Genomic DNA, 20427 nt, shown 5'->3' with positions numbered 1-20427 from the left:
CTAACCAACTCCTTATGTTATTTGTAAGCTTCCAGTCAACAATAGGCTACTAGTAATTAAGTTTGGAGGAGTTAAAAGTTACATGTGGATTTTTAACTGTACTTGGGGTCAGTGTCACTAACCCTAACAAAACAGATATTCCAGGAATACACCCTCTATTCTGTTCCATTGAGTGTCTATCCTTACCCCAATACCATACTGTTTTGATTATTGTAGCTTTATAATAAATCCAGAAATCAGGTACTGTGAATCTTCCAACATTCTTCTTACCCCAAATTGTTTTGGTTATTTTAGATCCTTTGCATTTCTATATCAATTTCTGAAAGCATTTGTGAATTTCTACAAAAGGAAGAACCATTGGGATTTTGATTGGCATGCCATTGAATTTGTAGATAAATTTTGGAAGAAATCTTAACAGTATGGAGTCTTCCAATTCACTATCATGTTATATCTTTATATTTAATTGGTATTCTTAAATTTCTCTTGGCAATATTCTATAATATTCAGCATACAAAATCCTGTTTATATTTGTTAGATTTATCTTTGAGAATTTTTGATGCTATTAAAATGGTATTGCTTTTTAAATTGTAATTTCTAAATGTTCATTGCTTGTCTAGAAAATCAATCCTTTCTTGTATACTGACATTGAATGCTTCCACCCTGAATATATTAATTAGTTCTAGTATCTGTTTTTGTATATTCTTAAGGATGTTCTACATAAATGATTATGCCATCTGATAATGATTGCAGTTTTACCTTCTCCTTTCCCATCTATTTCAGTCTCATACCCTTTGGATCGGCTAGTTATCTCCAGTACAATGTTGAATAGAAGTAGACAAAAGTAGACATCATTGCCTGTTCTCAGTCTTCTGGAGAAAGCATTCATTTTCATGATTTCAATAGGTTTGCCAAAGTTGCCATTTTCAGGTTTAGGAAATTTTCTTTTATTCCTAGTTTGCCAAGTTTTTATCATGAATGGATACTGAATTTTTCAAGTGATTTTTTTTTGCAGATTAAGATGAGGACGTGGTTTGTCTTTTTAGTTTGTTGATATAATGAACTGCCATGATTGTGTTTAGAAACTTTAACCAAACTTGCATTCCCAAAATGAACCTGATTTTCTTAGTATAGGTAATCTTTTTTTTATATATTGCTGGATTTTATTTGGTAAAATTTCTGTCTCCATGTGAATGATATTGTATTGTAATTTTCTTTGTCATGTTTTGATATCAGTATAATGTTTGCCACATTAAATGAGTTTTGAAGTATTTCATCCTCTTCTATTTTCTTGAAGTTAGTAGAGAAGTGATATTATTCCTTCTTTAAATGTTTGGGAGAATTCAATGGTAAAGCCATTTGGTCCTGGAATGTTCCTTGAAAAAACTCTGTGTGTGTGTGTGTGTGTGTGTGTGTGTGTGTGTGTGTGTGTGTGAGTGTGTGTGTGTGGGGGGTGAGAAAGAGAGGAGTTTTTTTTATCTTGTTTTATTTACTTAAGTAATCTCTATAACCAACACAGGGCTTGAACTCACAACCTCAAGATCAAGGGTCACATGCTCCTCCTACTGAGCCAGCCAGGCTCTCCAGAGACAGTTTTGTGGTTTTGTTTGTTTGTTTTGTTTTGTTTTCTTTTAATTTTGAGAGAGAGAGAGTGCACACACACGAGGGGAAGGGCAAAGAGAGAGGAGAGAGAAAATCTCAAACAGGCTCTGTACCAATAGTACAAAGCCCCATGAGGAACCGTGAGATCGTGACCTGAACTGAAATCAAGGGCCAGCACTCAAGTGACTGAGTCAACTCAGGTGCCCCAGAAGTTTTTTTTTTTTTAATTAAAATTACTATAATGGATATAGAACCTTTCAAGTTTTCTTTTTCTTCTTTTGTGAGCTTTGGCAGTTGGTGTCTTTCAAAGCATTTGTCCATTTCATCTATGTTTGTTGGCATAAAAAAATGCTAATATGCTTATCCTTTTAATGTCTGTAATAGTCTGTAGTGATGACAGATCTTCAATTCCTGATATTAGTAATTTGTGTTTTCTCCCTTTTTCTTGATAATTCTGGCTAAAAAGTGTATCAATTAAATTCATCTTTTCAAAGAACCACCTTTTGATTGCATTTATTTCCTCTATTCTTCTGTTTCATTTCATTTTTTTCTCTCTTTATGTCCTTCATTTTGCTTGATTTGGTTTTATTTTGCTGTTTTTTTTCTAGTTTCTTTAGAAATTTAAATCATTAACTTAGGTCTTTTTTCTTCTCTAATGTAAGCTGTTAAAATAAAAAAAATTACTGTGCTTTCATTTCATTTAATTCAAAATATTTTTTTCATTTTCTTAGTGATTTCTTCTTTGACCCATGGGTTTATTAGAAGTGTGTTACTTAATGTCCAAATATTGAGAGATTTATTGCAGATATCTTTCTGTTATTTGTTTCTAGGTTAATTCCATTGTGGTCAGACAATATACTTTGTATGATTTCAATCTTTTAAAGTTGATGACATTTGATTTCTTGTAAAGAATATGGTCTACCTTAGTCAATGTTCTGTGTGCATTTGTAAAGTGTGTATTCTGCTATTGTTAGGTTGAGTCACCTATAAATCTATCAATTAGGTCAAGTTGGTTGGTGGTACTATTCAAGTCTATACTAATCTATTTGTTCTACCAATTAGAAAGAGAAAAGTGTTCAAGTCTGCAATTATTGATTTGGGTATTTCTCCTCTAAGTAATAATACTTTTCCCTTTCCATATATTAAAGCTCAGTTACACATTTAGTATTGTTATGTCTTTTTGATATAAAATTTACCCCTTTTTGTCAGATTCGCTCTCTATCTCTCTTCTGCCTGGACTCTAGTCTAGGAGCCTGAACTTTATAGCTTACATGTTTTTCCTCTGTTTTTAGGTTGGCTGCAGCCATTGAAAAACTCCAGTTGGGACATTGAAGTGTGGAGGGAAAGTGGTTTGGGTACTTAATCCTTCTAGCTCCTCCCTCTTGGGTTGGAGGTTGGTCATAGCTATGTTCCTCAGGTAGGTGGCTGTCTCCTACTGCAGTATGTCTCCCACAGCAGTACATCTCCTTGGGCTCTAGTAATCACTCTGTCCCCAAATCTCTTAGGCTTAAGGATGATAATGACTCTGATGAGTTCTGGATGCTTCACCATTAGTTTTTTGTTTTCCAATAACCCTGTCCATATCTTTAAAAATGGTCCTTTGATTAAACTATCTTTAATTACCTCTCTTGAGTATGCTGTTAATTTGTCAGGGATTCCTACTGATATGCATTACAGTACTAGCTTAAATTATTTACAAAGAAGTTATTTGGTTCTTCTCATTCTACTCACTGGTTCAACCAAGTTGATCACTCAGTAGATGTTTGAAAAAGGAAAAAGGAATCTATCTGCATGTTTTGATTAGAGGAAGAAATAATTATCTGTTGACCCAATTCTCCTAAACACAGTGCCAGGTCCCAATATTCTCATAACTAGGCACTATTTCCTAGGGATTGTTGTAGATGACACTACGTGTCATGCTAGAACTCCACACGAACCATAGAAAAAGCTGCAGCGGTACCCAACAAAGCATCAAGTCGCAGGGCACATCATCTGTACATAATGGACATAACACCCATCACAGTATCCCTAGGTTGCAGTCAGAATAGAGGTCATGTTGTGTTTTTCTCCTCACCTCATCCCATTTCTTAGAAAATGTGCATTATTTGTTTTGAACAGAGGAGTTATGACAGGTTCCCTGTGTAGGAATTAAACACAGGACAAGCTATTCTGGAGCAATGGGCAATGGGGAACACTCAAAATTGTAAGACGAATGAATGAGCAATTCTCCTGTTTTTCTTGAATTTGAAGTGACTGACATGCCTAAAAGTGTTATCTCTGATTTAGACTGGAAAGTCTTCTTAGTAGATTTTAAAGAATACTTTCAAAAGATAAAAATGCTGCACATGGGCTATACCTTTACAAAAGCGACCAGGTTTAAGCGACTTAAACATGTCCAGATGTATTGCACATAAGGAGAGCAACAGTTGTATACCGAAAGCAAGGGACATCTGACCTATTCAGTGCTTCCATACACTGGATTAGCTTATTTTTGCACTTGCCTTGCCCACAAAACATTAACAATAGGCATCCTCGATCTCAACAAAGGACTTGCGGGCACCAGCGCGGCAAGAAGTGATTATGGAGCCGCTCTGGGTGTGAATGAGACACCCGCCTCGGGCTCACTTGAGCAATACTCCTTACTTGGGTCCTGCCCGAAGAAAACCCAGCTGTCCCTAGGCCTTGCTCACCTCAGCCTCGGTACCAGTTTCGTTGCCCGGTGAGGCCCCACCTTCCAGCCAAAGGAACCAATTAAAGCTACAAGCACACACTCACTAAAAAAACAAAAAGCAGCTCGCCGCACTTAGTCCTTGGCAGACAGACTCTCGCGAGAACTCGCGGAGAGCCGGCGGGTCCTACGTAGACGTCACGAGCCGACCTCCGGGGCGGACTGCGCCGTGGCCCCGCCCTTCCTGAGCGCGCGTCCGTCGTGGCGGGAATTTCGGCTGTTTCTGATTTAGACCCCACCGACGCCGCGGTTCTAGACTGGACAGCTGGGGCGGATCTCCGGGACCGAAAGTGTGAGCCGGTACGCCGTGCACCGAACGAGGGGCGCCCCGGTGAGCAGGACACCTGCGTCCTTCGATCTGTGCCCGGCCCGCGCTGGCGGAACTTGCCTCCCGGCGGGGAGAACTAAACTTTGGCGTCGGGCGGTCCTGATCCTCCCCCCACCCCCGGAGAGTGCAAGGGAACTTTTCCACTTCACTGATGGGAAACTGGTTCAGTGCGGTTTGGTAACGTAGCGGGCTGCGCAGGACCCGGCGGGGTCGGGAGTTTAAGCTGGATCTGTCCTGCAAACATTTCTTTTCTCGCTGTTCGGGCTGCAGAGATGAACCTAGAGAGCAGATAAGAAGTTCCTGCCACAGCCAGTCGGGGGTGCATTCTACCTAAATAGAAACAGCCTTTCTATCGGGGTGTCGGTGTGGGGAGAGTTGAGGAATTGGCTTCTCGGGCTTTTTTCTTTGTGCTTGGGGGGGACGTTTTGAGAACTTTCGGAGGTCACTCCCAATCTCTTGGCCCCATCTCCTGGAATCTTAATCACAATTTCTTTGGAGTCCTGAATGATTATGAATCCCAAACATTTCAGGACAGGAAGTACATAATGGATAACTCTTCCGCCGCGTCGATGTTCCTGACCGACAGCTTGGAACTGGAGCTGGGGACAGACTGGTGCAAACCCCCATGTTTTTCCTGTGGTTTTGACAACCGAGGAGGAGGAAGTCATTTTTCTGGAGAGTCCTACCTTTCTAGCGGAGCCCTTAAGCGGTGGGTAAAAAATCGGAGACTTTATCTTTCCCTTATCAGATTTTTCAGCAGTGTGTGAGGAATGTTCCTTAATTATGATTTCAGTCCATTAAACTTCGATGTTCAAGCAGCGTTTTTATAAAACGTTTTTGTATATCACATGGTTTCAGGCTGTCAGTTCTGTTGTCGGTTTCCTGGTTGAAGCATACCTAAAAGATTTTGGGATATTAGGAAGAAATTCTGGCTACCTATGTTTTCTTATTTTATGCTACTTCAGCTTTTGGGTAGGAAGCTGGCTATTAATTTCCCTTTTGCTTAAAGTGAATTCCGAACTAGCTGGGTTTTTTGAAATGGTATAACCCTCTAAAATATGAAATAATATTGTGGAGCTTCACAGTAATTCTTAAGTTAGACATGCACATTTTTTTGTTGTCTTTGCCCCAGTTCTAATTCTGTGTATCTGTACACAGAAGTCTTATAGATTTATTTTTGTTTTAACTTTTGAAGAAATTATGCCAGATTGTGTAAGTTCACAAGAATGCTGTTGTTCAAAGTTCTTGCCTTGGGCAGATGTACACAAATTGCAGTAAAACTGCAGTTACTGAAATATTTTGGGAGTACCTGCTGAAGCAGTTTCAGTCAGAAAGGAAACCATTTTTGTTGATTTTATAGTTGTTCCTTGTTTGATACCTTAAAAGAGATTACTAAGTTTGATTATGCTCCAGGCATGGCTTAGAGTAACTTTCAATTGTTTTAAAAATTAAATGTCCCCTCAAAGGATGAAATTCTTCAACTTAAGATCACAGGCAAAAGTATGTTCCTTAGACTTCTTTTTGAGATTTTTCCCTGAATTACATTGCTCTTTAGTTATACTTTTTTTTTTTTAATCACTGTATTTGACTGAATTTTTCATACAGTCTAAATGTAGTATTCCTGACTAGGTAAGGTATCAGGTATCAAGGCATATCATGACCTTGACATTATTGTCCACATGTCATGTACAATATGCATTAATATAATGACAAAGGTATGCCATAGTATGGGATTTAGCATACTTTTTATGAGATTAAATCAGGGTTTTCCTTTCAGGTTAATTTTGAATCTTGATCCTTTACCAACTAATTTTGAAGAAGATACAGTGGAAATATTTGGCATTCAGTGGGTTACAGAAACAGCATTAGTGAATTCATCTAGAGTGCTCTTCCATTTATTTAGGTATGTTTTGGGTTTTTTTGTTTGTTTGTTTGTTTTTAACTGCTTTTGAGCGTAGATGCTATTCAGTTTTGTAAGTTACTTTGCTGGTTGGTTGTTAATGTCAGTATTACAAAAGCACCTGTAGTGTTGTTCATGTTCTTGATTATCAGTACAACAATCAAGTAGTGATGTTTGATGGAGGAATGATTTTCATGAGTTTTGTCTTTTGTTTTAGTGAGTCTTTATCATTTTTCAGACTTTTTATTCTTCTATATTTGACATCAGGTATTGAAGACAAATGTTTAAGTCTTTGAACTATATTATATTTTGGAAGCAAACTGAAATACTACTTTTGTTGCTGAATCGTCATAATGTTTCACTGAGTTTTAGAGAATGAATTCCGACTTTGTCCAAATAGATCTTTCAGACTGTAATATGATTAATTTGGACAACATTAAAAATTTTAACAATTTTCAAACATATGCAAATGTAGAATTACTACCGTAATGAACCTTCACGTATCCTCCCTGAGTAGCAATAAACATCAGGGTTTTATTGCATTTCCTGCATCTATTCCTTTCCCTCCTTTTTTTGGTTTAAGTATTTTTAGCAGAATCCAGGCATCATGTTATCTCACTCTTAAATATTTCAATAAGCATTTCCTGGGGCACCTGGGAGGCTTAGTCTGTTAAGCGTTCGACTCAGGTCATGATCTTAGAATTTGTGAGTTTGAGCCCCGCATTGGGCACTGCACTGACTGCTCAGAGCCTCCTTGGGATTCCCTCTCACTCCCTCTCTCTGTCCCTCCCCTGTTCACACACATGCTGTCTCTCGAAATAAATAAACATTAAAAAAAGAAAAAAAAAAAAAAAAGGCAACTAGGAAGAATGACAGGAGATTAGTATCAAGAATTCAGCGGGGACATCTATATATCTTTCCTTGATAACTCTAAATTATTCTGTTCCTTTTCTGAACTGTTGTAGAACTGTCTGATACAATTTAACATTTCATTATATAACTGTTAACCTAGGATTTTTATATAAGTATCATTAACTTTTAAGGATACACAGTATCATTGATAGTGAAATCTATGGTATTTATAATTACATATACATATATATAGCTTTTAATAGATATTTTTTGGAAGGCCAGACAAAGGCATGTTCTATCTTTTCATAGTCTTCACTATCTGAATAAACATTCACAAAGTATTTTAAACATCATCCATAAATGAGAGGCTATGCAGCACTAAGGCTATGTAATAGATTTGGAAACATTATGCCTTTAACTGTTACATGCTTTAAACTGTGAGGAAATTAACTCTCACCTTCAATTTTTTAAAATTAGGCAACAGCTATACAACTTGGAAACCTTATTACAGGCCAGCTGTGATTTTGGTAAGTTTTAAGTATGTTTAATGGCAAAAGGAATGGTACTCCCATTACAGTGAATTGCACATCTGTCTATGATGCATTATTGGGATATCATAATAATACAGAGGAAGAACCATTAGATTAGAGGTTCAGGATAGTGTTTGGTGTTCAGAAAAAATATGACACTTATTTTGTTGTAGCTGAGATTTATAGTATTTTTCCATATTTGTGATAAAATTGATTTAAGACTAAACAGTTCTGAAGTGAATTAGCAACTTGCTTTGAGGGTGGGGAGTTGGATGGAGAGCTTATAAGAGAAATCGCCAGACTTCATGCTGTCTTCTTTCTGTTTGTTTTTGACCTTGATGGATTACTGATTTGGAGGGTTCAGTATAGTGAAGGGAGTGAAGAGAATTGAAGGGCAGTATGGTTTAGCGCAAGCTAGCTGCTTCTCCTTTTTGTCAGTTTTGGTACAGTGTAGTCATTAGAATCATGGCACTGTGGTCAGCCCAGGTTCCAATCCTAGTTAACTGTTGGTCTCACACCAGGTACTAGTTCCAGGTACTAGTTCCCACCTCAGTGAGTTCTTGTGAGGATTAAATGATATCCCGGATGTGAAGTGCTTAGGCTAACATCTGTTGTTAGTGATGCCCACCAACTAAAGATCACCTGGAACACACCTTTGGTCAATGAAAGGTTTAGTAGCTTACTGATCATGAGGAACAGTTGGGGCTTCTCAGAGAATAGGGAAGGGCTTGTGATAGGGTTTACACTCTATTGGCTGATTTGGAGTAGAGTTTAAGAGGGCTTGGACTTTATTTTGGATTGGATGCTGTTAAGCAGGGAGAGTGTCATGAATTAAATGTGTTAATTTTTGTCTAGGAGATGGGACAAAGAAAGGCTAGAGAGGGTTCTAATTAGTAAAGAAGCAGGAGTCATGTTAGCTGCAAGAGGAGTTTGTTTTTGTATTTTGTTTTTCTGTGATTGCATAGTGCCTTGTTTCTGTATTCAGACATGATTACAGAGAGGTTTTGTTTTTGTCTTGTTTCACTGTAATCACAGAGTGGCCCTGTCTGATTATTGTTGATATTTTATGGAAACTTTAATTTCAGTAGGGAACTTCATGACCTAGTTGTTAGCTATCAGCTGTCAGGGCTGTTTTGTTTTGTTTTCTCAGTATGTGCCCAGTAAATGTTGAGTATTATTTATCACCTGAGTCCCTGCTGCATGCCAGGTACTGTGTAAGGTGATAATGAATCAAAGTGGAAAAATATACTGCTGAGGAGTTTGCAGTTGGTAGGACATACAGACACACGAGCGTAGATAAGTGTGGTACATGGAAAAGTGTAGTAATAGTGGCCTGTATAAGCTGCTGTGGAGCCAGGGGCTTCATCTGTTAGTGTGCCTGTCACAGAGTGATGCCGGATCTTGGTCTACAAAGATGAGGAAAAAAGTAGGTAGGCGAAAGTTGTGGGGACAGGAGGAGTTCCAGGTAGAGACAACTGTATAAACAAAATCACTGAGGTATGTTAAAACAAATTCAGGGAGCAGAAAGTGGTAATTATTTTTGGTGGGAATCAGAATGTATGATAGTGATGAATTTTGAAGGGATGGAATCACAAATGATGAATTGCTGCTTGTATGGCTTACAAAACTTTTTTTTGGTCACTGCCCACTGATCAGTTATTTAAACTATGATAACACTTACCTATTTTGTTTCAGGGAAGATATCAATTCTACACAGCAAAGCAGACAATATTAGGCAGCAGTGTGTGACATTTCTTCATTATGTTAAAGTTTTCATCTTTAGGTAGGATATCAAAAGAGTATCTTGATCACCGCATGAATTTCTGAGTTCAGGTTCATCCAGACTCTGGTTATTTATGTATGTAATTGTTTTTTAGGTACCTGAAAGTACAGAATGCTGAGAGTCATGTTCCTGTCCATCCCTATGAGACTTTGGAGGCACAGTTTCCCTCTGTGTTGGTTGATGAGCTTCATGGATTACTCTTATATGTTGGACATCTATCTGAACTTCCCAATATTAATCTAGGAGCATTTGTAAATCAAAACCAGATTAAGGTTTGACTTGTTTTATTTAATTTTTAAATCATCAGTTTTTTCTTCACACAAAGAGTATTCATTCAAGAATGAGGGAAATTAGTCAAGAGTGCAACCCACACTCCCTGAGTTGAAATTCTGGCTCCTCTTTTTAATTATGTGCCATTGGGCAAGTAACACCTCTTGACTCAATCTCCCCATTGTATAACTGATAAAGCTTCCTAGAGTTATTTAGGACAATTAAGTACATTAAAATTAAAGTGCTTAGAATATAATATGCACTAAATCGGTGATAGCTATTCTCAGTTCCAATTTATAACGTGCAAATGAGTAAAAGTTTCAAAGCAAATAAAATAACCTCCATTTTTAAAAATTTGTATCATTTTTCCCATTGATAAAGGCTTGGGCAAACCCTAGTTTATATAACAGTAAGATTCAAGATCACCTTATACAAGTTACACTTTCAAAACTATCATAATGTCTGTTCTTTGAAACCTTCTGAAATAGGATTTAAGATTGTTTTGATTGTGCCCTTTTTTTCTACCTGTGGTATCATCCCTACTGAAGTTTGGGGTTTTTGTTTGTTTGTTTTTAAGCTTATTTATTTTGAGAGAGTGTGCACATGCATGCAGTGCGGATCCAGACTTGGGCTTGATCCCAACACAGTGAGATCATGACCTGAGCCGAACTCAACTGACTGAGCCACCTAGGTGCCCCTGAAGTTTGGTTTTTAAAAATTTGTACTGATAGCATGACCCAGTTTATAGATGTAATTAACAAATTCTTCATAGGAAAATGTGAGCTTATATGAATGGCAAATTGTAATTCCCTATGGAATATTCCCTGAAATCTCAACTTCTTTCATTCTGTTTGACTCTACCAGTTTGAATAACATTATTTTTAGGAATGTAACTTTGCCAAAATGTAATGTACAAATGAATGTTTATATATTTCTATGAAATAGAACAATAACAAAAAAAATGCACTCTTCTTATCAGGGACCAATATATTTAATATTAAAAGTAAATAGAGTCCCAATTGAATTCCCAGGTTAATCTGTCTAATCTGTAGAAAGCAAATAGATAATTGCTTTTAATCATGTCACTTAATGAAAATTCATGGATAGATTATGGAAGGAGGGATATTTTTCCTTCATTTTGGCCTCTGTAAATTGGACTGGTTTATATTTTCTGAATATTCATCAAGTGCATAAGAAAATAAAAATAATTTATCTAGCAGCAGAAATAAAGACTGTGTCCAAAGAAAGGTTCTCAAACTAAGTTTTGCCATTCATAGGCTTTTTAATTAGGCAAATGTGAAAAGAAAGGTTATTTGAAGATCAGAAGACTGAATTTTTAAAGCAGGGCAATGTAGTCTTCAACATGTAAACAAAAAATCGTACACTAAAGTACTTTTTCTTTTCTGAAACAACAACAAAAAAATCTTACAAAGTAATATCTTTCATGACTATGTTTTTTGGATTTTACCTATCTTATATATGAGAAGTGTTGATTTAATTGCTATTTTTGTTAAGCATCTGTCTTTTATTACTTTCTAGGAACTTTTTTATTAGAGATACTTTTTTTATTAGAAATGTGGGGGGGGCGCCTGGGTGGCGCAGTCGGTTAAGCGTCCGACTTCAGCCAGGTCACGATCTCGCGGTCCGGGAGTTCGAGCCCCGCGTCAGGCTCTGGGCTGATGGCTCAGAGCCTGGAGCCTGTTTCCGATTCTGTGTCTCCCTCTCTCTCTGCCCCTACCCCGTTCATGCTCTGTCTCTCTCTGTCCCAAAAATAAATAAACATTGAAAAAAAAAAAAAGTTCTTAGAAATGTGGGTATTACATATTATAGATATTTTCATCAGTTCACTTTTTATTTTCGACAATTAAGCTGCCTTGCTAGGTAGATGGTTGCAGTTTTGTATATAATTATATTTGTCAGGTTTTTCTTGTGTATCATCTCTGTGCTGTTGTTAAAAACATACTTTTTTTTAACATTCATCTTTTTTTTTTAAATTTTTTTTTTTTTTAAACATTTATTTATTTTTGAGACAGAGAGAGAGCATGAACAGGGGAGGGTCAGAGAAAGAGGGAGACACAGAATCTGAAGCAGGGTCCAGGCTCTGAGCTGTCAGCACAGGGCCCGACATGGGGCTCGAACCCACGGACCGTGAGATCATGACCTGAGCCAAAGTCGGATGCTTAACCGACTGAGCCACCCAGGCACCCCTAACATTCATCTTTTTAATTCATCTCTTTTTTAAAAATACGCTGTGAGGTGGGAAATCTAACTTTAGTTTCTTGCAAATGAATAAGTTAATAAATGGTCTTTTATTGAATGGCCCATGCTTTCCCCACTGATTTAAGATACCAGGTTTATCTTTTTCTCTTTTGCCTATTTTTTCTGTTTGTCTGTTTTTCTGTTTATTTATTATCTATTCCTGAGCCAATACTATTTTATTAGTATAGCATTTTGTTTTGTTTGCATAGTTGATACGGCAAGTTCCTCTCTGTAATTCTTCTTTGTTCTCCCCCCCCCCCTTTTTTTTAAAGGTTTTATTTTTTTTAAAGTTATCTCTACACCCAATGTGGGGCTTGAACTCACAACCCCAAGATCAAAAGTTTCAAGTTCTACCAACTGAGCCAGCCAGGTGCCCCTTCCTTGTTCTCTTAATAGAACATGTATATTGTATTTATTTTTAAGGTGATACCAAGTGTTGGCTGGAGGGAGGTTATTGACAACCCTACTACAGCAGAGTAGTTAAGGGCACTGGCTTTTGTATCAGATAGAATTAGATTTGAATCTTAATGCATGAGTTGAAAGGTAAATTTCTTCACTGCTTTTAACTTCAGTTTCTTAATGAGCATCTCATTAGGGTCTGTATGATAGTCTAAAGTTCTCCTGTTAAAATATTTTATAGAAAGTCTAAAACAAGATGATGAAAATAAGTGGTTAAAAAATTATTTTACTGCCTTGCAGCTATAGTAAAATCAGAGATTGGTTGGAAGGGACCTTTAATATAAGTCTGTTAAGCAGCCCCAAGGTGAGTCTGTCCTAAAGTATCAGAAGAAAATAGGCTTTCAAAGAACTCTAGTGAAAGAGTCCTCTAAAGAGCAAGACAGAGTTTTTCCCTGAGTTTTTGAGTAGTGGGTAGTTAATTGGTTCTTTATCCTTGTGCTTACAGAGGAGTGTTGTGACATGCTATAAAATACCTAGTAAAGTACTACGAATTCTCAGTCACAGTTGATAATGTCATTCACAGCTTTTTCCACCATCATGGCATTTATTACATCTCCACTTAGATATCCATTGGCTGGTGCTAGAAATTCTTCACATGCTTGGTGAAAAATTGAGTAAGTTTATGAATTTCTAATTTATGTTCTTTTTTAAATCTAAGCCTTTATTTTTTTTTAAATTACAGGTGATTTTTTTTTTTCATTTTAGTTAACATACAATGTAATCTTGGTTTCAGGAGTTAAAATTACAGGTAATAAGTGCTTTCTGGGTTTTTTAAGTTTTTAAAATTTTAACTCGAAGAGTAACCAAAGTAAAAAGTCAAAGTCTTATTCCTTTTTTCAAGAGAACAGTTTGGCCCATTTATCTTTCCATACTTACTCTCTGTTGGTATACATATATAGAAACTCATGGGTAGAATTTTTGTCTTTGTTTCTGACTAACCACAATTAGTATTGTCTTAGTGTTTTCTATAATGTTTTATTTAATAGTTTTTAGAGATCTGTTCATGTTAGTACATATAGCTCTACTTTATTCATTTAAGGTCTATATGTTATGGCTCTGTCACAATTTATTTAGCCAAGTCTATTTAATATTTCAGTTATTTCTATTTTTTTGATACTACAAATGATATTTCACAGAAGATCCTTGTATATATATACATCTTTGAATACATGTACAAGTTATTCTGTAGAATAGATTCTTAGAATTAGAGTGGCACATTCAGCTTTTTTTTTCTTTTTTAAGTTTGTTTATTTATTTTGAGAGAAAGAGTGGGAGAGGTGCAGAGGGAGAGATTCCCAAGCAGGCTGTGCACCATCAGCACAGAGCTCAATGTGGAGCTTGATCCCATGAACCGTGAGATCATGACCTGAGCCAAAATCAAGAGTCGGACACTTAACTGTGTGAGCCACCCAGGCGCCCTCGCCTTCAGCTTTAATATTGAAAACGCTCAGTTGCCATAGTTTTCCCCAATTTATGTACACTAATGATGAGTGTGCCTTTGCCTCACACTTTTGTCAGTAGTGGATATTATCAGTTATTTTTATTTTTTGCCAACTAATACATGAAAAATACTGAATCTGTTTTGCAATTTTCTGAGTACCAGTGAAGTTGAACATCTTTACATAATTTTATTGCTTTTTTTAATATTTTCTTTATTATTGTCTTTTGTTAATGTTTCTTTTTTAAAAAATTAGTAGGAGCTTATCTATATCATGGATAATACTTTTTTACTTCATATATTGCCTGTTTATTTCTTGGTCTTGCTCTCTGGTATCTTTAGATTCCATTAACAACTTGGCAGTATTCTGTAATTATTTGTGAATTATCAATTACTTATGTTATAAAGACATCCATTATCTCAATACCTGCTTTTCAATGAACTAATTAAAAAATACACAAATGTATATCCATGTATGTATATCCATGTATGCAAACATGTATACAAATACATAATTTATTCTCTCATGTGGACTTTGTATTTCAAATATTTCCTTACAGCAATATTCTAAGGTATACTTACCTGTTACCTTGGTTTTCTCTAGCAATACCACGAAACAATTGTATGTGATTAGTTTATCAGCATTTGTTAAATGTTTTAAAGTCTTTATTGGTTAGAAATATTGGTGAAGATTTTTAGTGTTTCCCCTCTATTTTTTTTTTTTCCTTAAATGATGTTGCATTGCTGCTTTTTAAAGAAGGCCACACAGAGGGGTGCCTGGGTGGCTCAGTTGGTTAAGCAGCCGACTTCGGCTCAGGTCATGATCTCGTGGTCTGTGAGTTCGAGCCCCGCGTCAGGCTCTGTGCTGACAGCTCAGAGCCTGGAGCCTGTTTCAGATTCTGTGTCTCCCTCTCTCTGACCCTCCCTCATTCATGCTCTGTCTCTCTCTGTCTCAAAAATAAATAAACGTTAAAAAAATTTTTTTATAAAAAAAGAAGGCCACATTAAGAAAAGAGAAGTCTATTAAGTGGTACTTGAGAGAACTGAAAACTTTTTTAGGTAATGTTTATTAGTGATCATATAAGAAAGGAATTGTCCTCAAATTTAACTTATTTCCAAAGAAACTTGCTTTTAACACTATGTGTTACAGTTTTGTCGTAAGTCAGTTGAAAGGTCTATAGTTTTTTTCCTTCTGAATTAGTAAAATCTACTGTAGTTTTAAAAAATATATTTTATTATATTTTTAGAGCAAGTTATATATGGTCATCAGTTTATGAATCTGGCAGGAGACAATTTAACTAATGTCAGCCTATTTGAAGAACATTGTGAAAATCTTCTTTGTGATTTAATAAGCCTGTCACTGAACAGGTATGACAAGGTAATGCTTTAAGAGTTTATTTGTATTTTTGATACTTAATGGAAATACTCCTTAATGTGTGTAGTTTATAAGAATTTAAACTGAAATTGTTTACTTGTTAACTCTCCTGATTTTATATTTATTACTATCTGGGAGTTGACTGGGAAAAGAATTTGATTTAAACATTTAGTACAGGCTGAAATTAATGTTTCAGAGGCGTTTTTTTTGTTTTTTTGTTTTTTTTTAATAATCTTCCATCTTGTCAAAAATAAATAAAAACAAGATGTTTATGACAATAACTGTACATTTAACTTCTGTTCCAGTAGGAGAGTCCACCCCTTTAATAATACATGTATTGTTACATAATACAATAAATGAGTAGTTAACTAAAATTAGTGAACAATTTTAAAGGGAAATTTTATTTGTTTTCAAAAAAGGTCTAGAATCATGGGGAGAATTACTTGTTTTTACTAAATTGTGTCTAACAGAGTGTTTAATGCAGACAATGATTTAAAGGTGCTATATAGCTACTCATTTGCTAGCAATGGAAATTTTTAGATCATTATCAGTTATTTCAGATTTTTAGCACAAATCTTATAGGAAATGAGGATTTATAATTTTTTATAATTTAGATTGTGTTTTATGTATTACCAAAATCTTTTAAGTCTAGTCTACATAATTTTACAACTAATGTAATTAGTGGATTAACCAAATAGGGGTTAGTAATAATTTAAGTTATCTTTTACTCCGTATTACATTAGAAACATGAATATAGTATGTGAAGTAGTGATTGCATAATCAATTTCTGAAGTCTAGCTGTACTTGCAAGTATAGTGTATATACTCTGCATTATGTAGGACCATTGAGGATATATTTCATAAAAACATACTTAATCTAAAATTGCTTAACCTTTATAGGTCCCCAACAATTGTATTTATTCTGACTTGTAAAAATTTTTTAGTTTGCTTTACAATGGATTAAATTTGTTTTCTAATCATTTTATTAGAAGTTTTTCTGTTGTGGCTGATGAATTAGATCAAAGTTAGGAAATCAATGCCCTGAGCCCATATCTAGCTCATTGTCTGGTTTTATAAATAAAATTTTACTGAGCACAGCCTACCTTTTTTTTTTTTAAGTCTATTATTTATGATTGATGTTGCATGATAATGGCAGAGTTGAGTAGTTGTGACAAGGACTATATCTCCCCGAAATATTTACTATCTAGCCCTTTACGGGAAAAGTTTGCTGAACATCAGTGATTAAAGCAAACTTTTTTAAAAGTTGAAAATGCAGTTCATTGTATACTTTTGGTTTTAAAATGGTGATTTATTTTAAAATTTAATGGAATGGCACATTTTTCATAAACAATTTATGTAATTGAACATCAGTGTTAAGTCATCTAAATCATTCTTTTAAAACATTTGGAATGAGGTATGTGGCATATAAAATTCTCTTTTAAAGAACTCATTTTGGTTCTTCCCTACAGGTCAGGCCTTCTGAAGCATTAATGAGTCACCACTGCCCATGTCCATGTATTAAAGAATTATGGGTTCTACTCATTCATCTTCTAGAACACAGAAGTAAATGGTCTCTTTCAGAGGTAAGTTGTCAAATTGATGTGTTAATTATTGTTCCTAACTTAAATTGAATTTATGCAGTGGTTTTAGCCAAGAAAAATGTTACAAAGTTTCTTGTTTATAATAAAAAAACCACCACCACCAAACTCATCATTAGTTGAGTCCTAAATACCTACTGTATTTTTAACCCTAAAGTGGTAATATGAAACATCTCGGAGAAGTGCAAGATTTGACTCATTTTCACAAGTTTTTTCTTGTTTTCCTATCAAGAATCTTTTAGGCTAAAATATTTCATACTGTCTAGTAATCCAGAAAACAAGTTAGGAAATATGGCAGATTTAGATTTGAAGAGAAATAAAATAGGTTTTTTTTTTTGTTGTTGTTGTTTTTTGTTTTATTTATTTTTGAGACAGAGCGTGAGCAGGGGAGGGGCAGAGAGAGAGCGAGACACAGAATCCGAAGCAGGTTCCAGTCTCTGAGCTGTCAGCACAGAGCCCGATGGCGGGGCTCGAACTCAGAAACCGCGAGATCATGACCTGAGCCAAAGTCGGACGCTTAACCCACTGAGCCACCCAGGCACTCCTAAAATAGGTTTTTATTAAATAATGTTTTGGCATCTTATTTCAAGGAAGGAGGAAGAAAGCGCTAAAGAGAGCATGAGAAATTTTCTTTGACCTCATTTTGGGCCAAATCTTTCAGAATGGGGCTTTATTTATTCAGCTGTTGTGGATTAGTAGAAAAAATGAAATATTCATAGGCAGAAGTAAGAACAAAGAGTTCATCATGAAATGATATTTAAAATTGTTTATGTTATATGAAAATGTCTTTGATTTTAATGGATTTCAGAATTTTCTGATTGTTCACAATTTGGGGTTTGGGTGCTACTACCTCATTCTAATAACAAACATACTTTTACGAGTTTACAAGCGTTATATTTATTTTCAGTTTATTATTTCAGCGGTAAATTTAAGTATAAACTTAACATATCTTATAATCAAGTAAAAAAATTCTTTTTTACTTGCAGTTTGGCTTTTCAGTAGAGTTCAGCTTTCTTTGGTGAGATTTCAGTATTACAGTCTCAGGATTTTTTTTTCCTTTCATCATTTGCCAGCATATTTTGTTTCATTGACATGGTAAATATCAGTTTTTCCATTTTCTGTAAAGCTTATTGTTATTTAAGGATTTTATATTTCTTTACAATTCTTATTTTACCAATTTCAGACTTGAACATATAGACCACATATAGTGCAGGTTCGTACTTGTTGCTGTTAGTTTTCACATAGTAGGTGTAATTTTAAAATATTATATTGTAGAAATTTGCATAGTAATATTTCTTGTTTGACCTAAATTATTTATATGTTATTTATTTTATATAGTAACCAGACTTACTTGTCTTAAAATAATGAAAATCTGAAGGCATTTAGTTTTTTGTAGTACAAGTAAAAAGTAATTGATATCCTTCACAGATTTTGAAGGCTATTTTATTTTTAAATTCAGGTTCAAATTTGCCATGCCTAATAGTAAGACATTTTAACTTTCCTGCTGAAAAAATAATCTATTCATACTGGGTATCATCATACAATAAACATTTGCATGTTTTAGTGAGCTTGTAGAAAGTGAGAAGTCCTGAGGCCAAATACGGAATGTAGGTGGGAACTCACGTCAGCTGAAGACTGAAGCTGCCCCATGACCTTATAGACAGTTGCTAAATTGTGTAAACTTGAACATTAGCTTTTGTACGTAGAAGGTACAAGAAGACAAAGTCAGAGTCGACCCAACTTCGTACCCTACTAATATACTAGCTGCCCTTAGTTCTGGGCCCCCCAAAAGAGGAACTAGGACCTCAACTAAATTTATAAGGAAAATAGCCCTTTACTCTAATATTTTGCAGTTTGAAATTGCTTCAGTATATTTGTTATTGCAAGCCAGCCCTCAGGTTTATAGCCTGAGTTGGTGTTGCCTAGATTGTAGTAAAAATTTCAACCAGTGACTTCTAAGTAGCCATGGACATTGGATGAGTGCTTACACCTAAATCTTCCCAAGTAACTCCCCCAAAATATAGAACAGCAAGAACAAATAAAACCACACAAACATGTTGATAGCTTAACTACAGGATAGGAGTGATAAAAGGGTTTTAAGTTAAAGGTAAAAACCACCAAAGCTCTACCATAAAACTTTATAGGACGCAGGGCAGTCTGCAAAAAAACTTGGAGGAGAGAAGAAGGGAGCTAGCAGTAGTCATCCGATAGGTGACATCAGTCATCAGATAAAACCATTGCCACGTTGTGAATATACTGAGAAAGTTGGTCATTGTGACCTTTCTGACCTTCCTTGTAGGTCAGAGAACTGACTATAGGATAGAACATGAAAGTGTGTACATGACATGAGTAGGTAGTCTTTGAAGGTAGGATTCTGGAGAATAAAAAGGCAAAAAAGGAATGATAGTCTTGGTGATTGGGTGGTGAAAGGTATAGGAAGTAAAAACAAAATGATCTTGTAAAAGAAAAGAAAAAACAAAATCAAAGTTCTCATACCCAGTCTCCTACCAATGTCACCACCAAAAAAGAAAAAGGAAATTCAGGGAAGAAATGGGACTTTGGTACATTGACAAAAAAGGCCTCCACTGGACTGGAAATCTTTTAAAGTAGTCCAAATTTACTAAATGAAAGAAAGGAAAAGGAAACTTTGGTACAAGTCTTTATAAAGTTACTACTAGAAAACAGCATTGAAACACTTTAGCTGATACACTCTTTGCACAAGAAACAACTGTGAATCAGAAGGAAATTTTTTAATGTTTATTTTTGAGAGAGAGAGAGCACATGAGCAGGGGAGGGGCAGAGAGAGAGAGAGAGGGAGACATAGAATCCAAAGCAGGCTCCAGGCTCTGAGGTGTTAGCACAGAGCTAACCCTGAAGTAGAGCTGGAACCCACGAACTGTGAGATCATAACCTGAGCCAGACACTTAACCAACTGAGCCACCCAGGCACCCCTGAAGCAGAAGGAAATTTTAATTTTAATCCAAACTGGATTAAATAGACAAACATTTGGAGCTATAAAAAAAAAAAAAAACACCCTGCATAAGATACTCAGGAGTTAAAAAGAAGTAGAGTAAAAGCCAGAAATGAATGAAAAGAATAAATTGAATGCAGGAGAGAAATGAAAGAAAAAATAAATTTAGAGTTGACTAAATTACAAGGTGCCCGAGAAAAATACACTCAAATGAAAATTTAATCAGGGATATGAAAGAAAGGCAGAAAACATCCAAGGAATATAAAGAATTAGAAAATAGCTGAAATGGAAGGTAAGCAAAAAGGAAATAGCCATATGTGTAAATGGAGTCTTTAAAG

General features: G+C 35.6%; 1 protein-coding gene and 1 long non-coding RNA gene across 2 annotated transcripts in view; one reads left to right on the top strand and one right to left on the bottom strand.

Moving 5' to 3' along the window:
• Nucleotides 1-4406, bottom strand: part of LOC123608757 — a 413910-nt gene extending 409504 nt beyond the window's left edge. The window contains exon 1 of the long non-coding RNA XR_006717424.1: nt 4290-4406. This is a non-coding gene — a long non-coding RNA (uncharacterized LOC123608757). The remainder of the gene's footprint in view (nt 1-4289) is intronic.
• An 86-nt stretch (nt 4407-4492) lies between these two features.
• The window catches only part of MMS22L (MMS22 like, DNA repair protein), a 128482-nt gene continuing 112547 nt past the window's right edge, over nt 4493-20427 (top strand). Inside the window, exons 1-9 of the mRNA XM_045499080.1 lie at nt 4493-4627; nt 5186-5364; nt 6433-6558; nt 7885-7934; nt 9633-9720; nt 9815-9992; nt 13232-13322; nt 15394-15524; nt 16990-17103. Coding sequence (XP_045355036.1) covers nt 5201-5364; nt 6433-6558; nt 7885-7934; nt 9633-9720; nt 9815-9992; nt 13232-13322; nt 15394-15524; nt 16990-17103 — 942 coding nt within the window. The 5' untranslated portion in view covers nt 4493-4627; nt 5186-5200. The remainder of the gene's footprint in view (nt 4628-5185; nt 5365-6432; nt 6559-7884; nt 7935-9632; nt 9721-9814; nt 9993-13231; nt 13323-15393; nt 15525-16989; nt 17104-20427) is intronic.

The sequence above is a fragment of the Leopardus geoffroyi genome, chromosome B2, assembly GCF_018350155.1.
Source record: "Leopardus geoffroyi isolate Oge1 chromosome B2, O.geoffroyi_Oge1_pat1.0, whole genome shotgun sequence".
NCBI classification, from domain to species: Eukaryota; Metazoa; Chordata; class Mammalia; order Carnivora; family Felidae; genus Leopardus; species Leopardus geoffroyi.
This window is presented reverse-complemented; position numbering and strand designations above follow the sequence as displayed.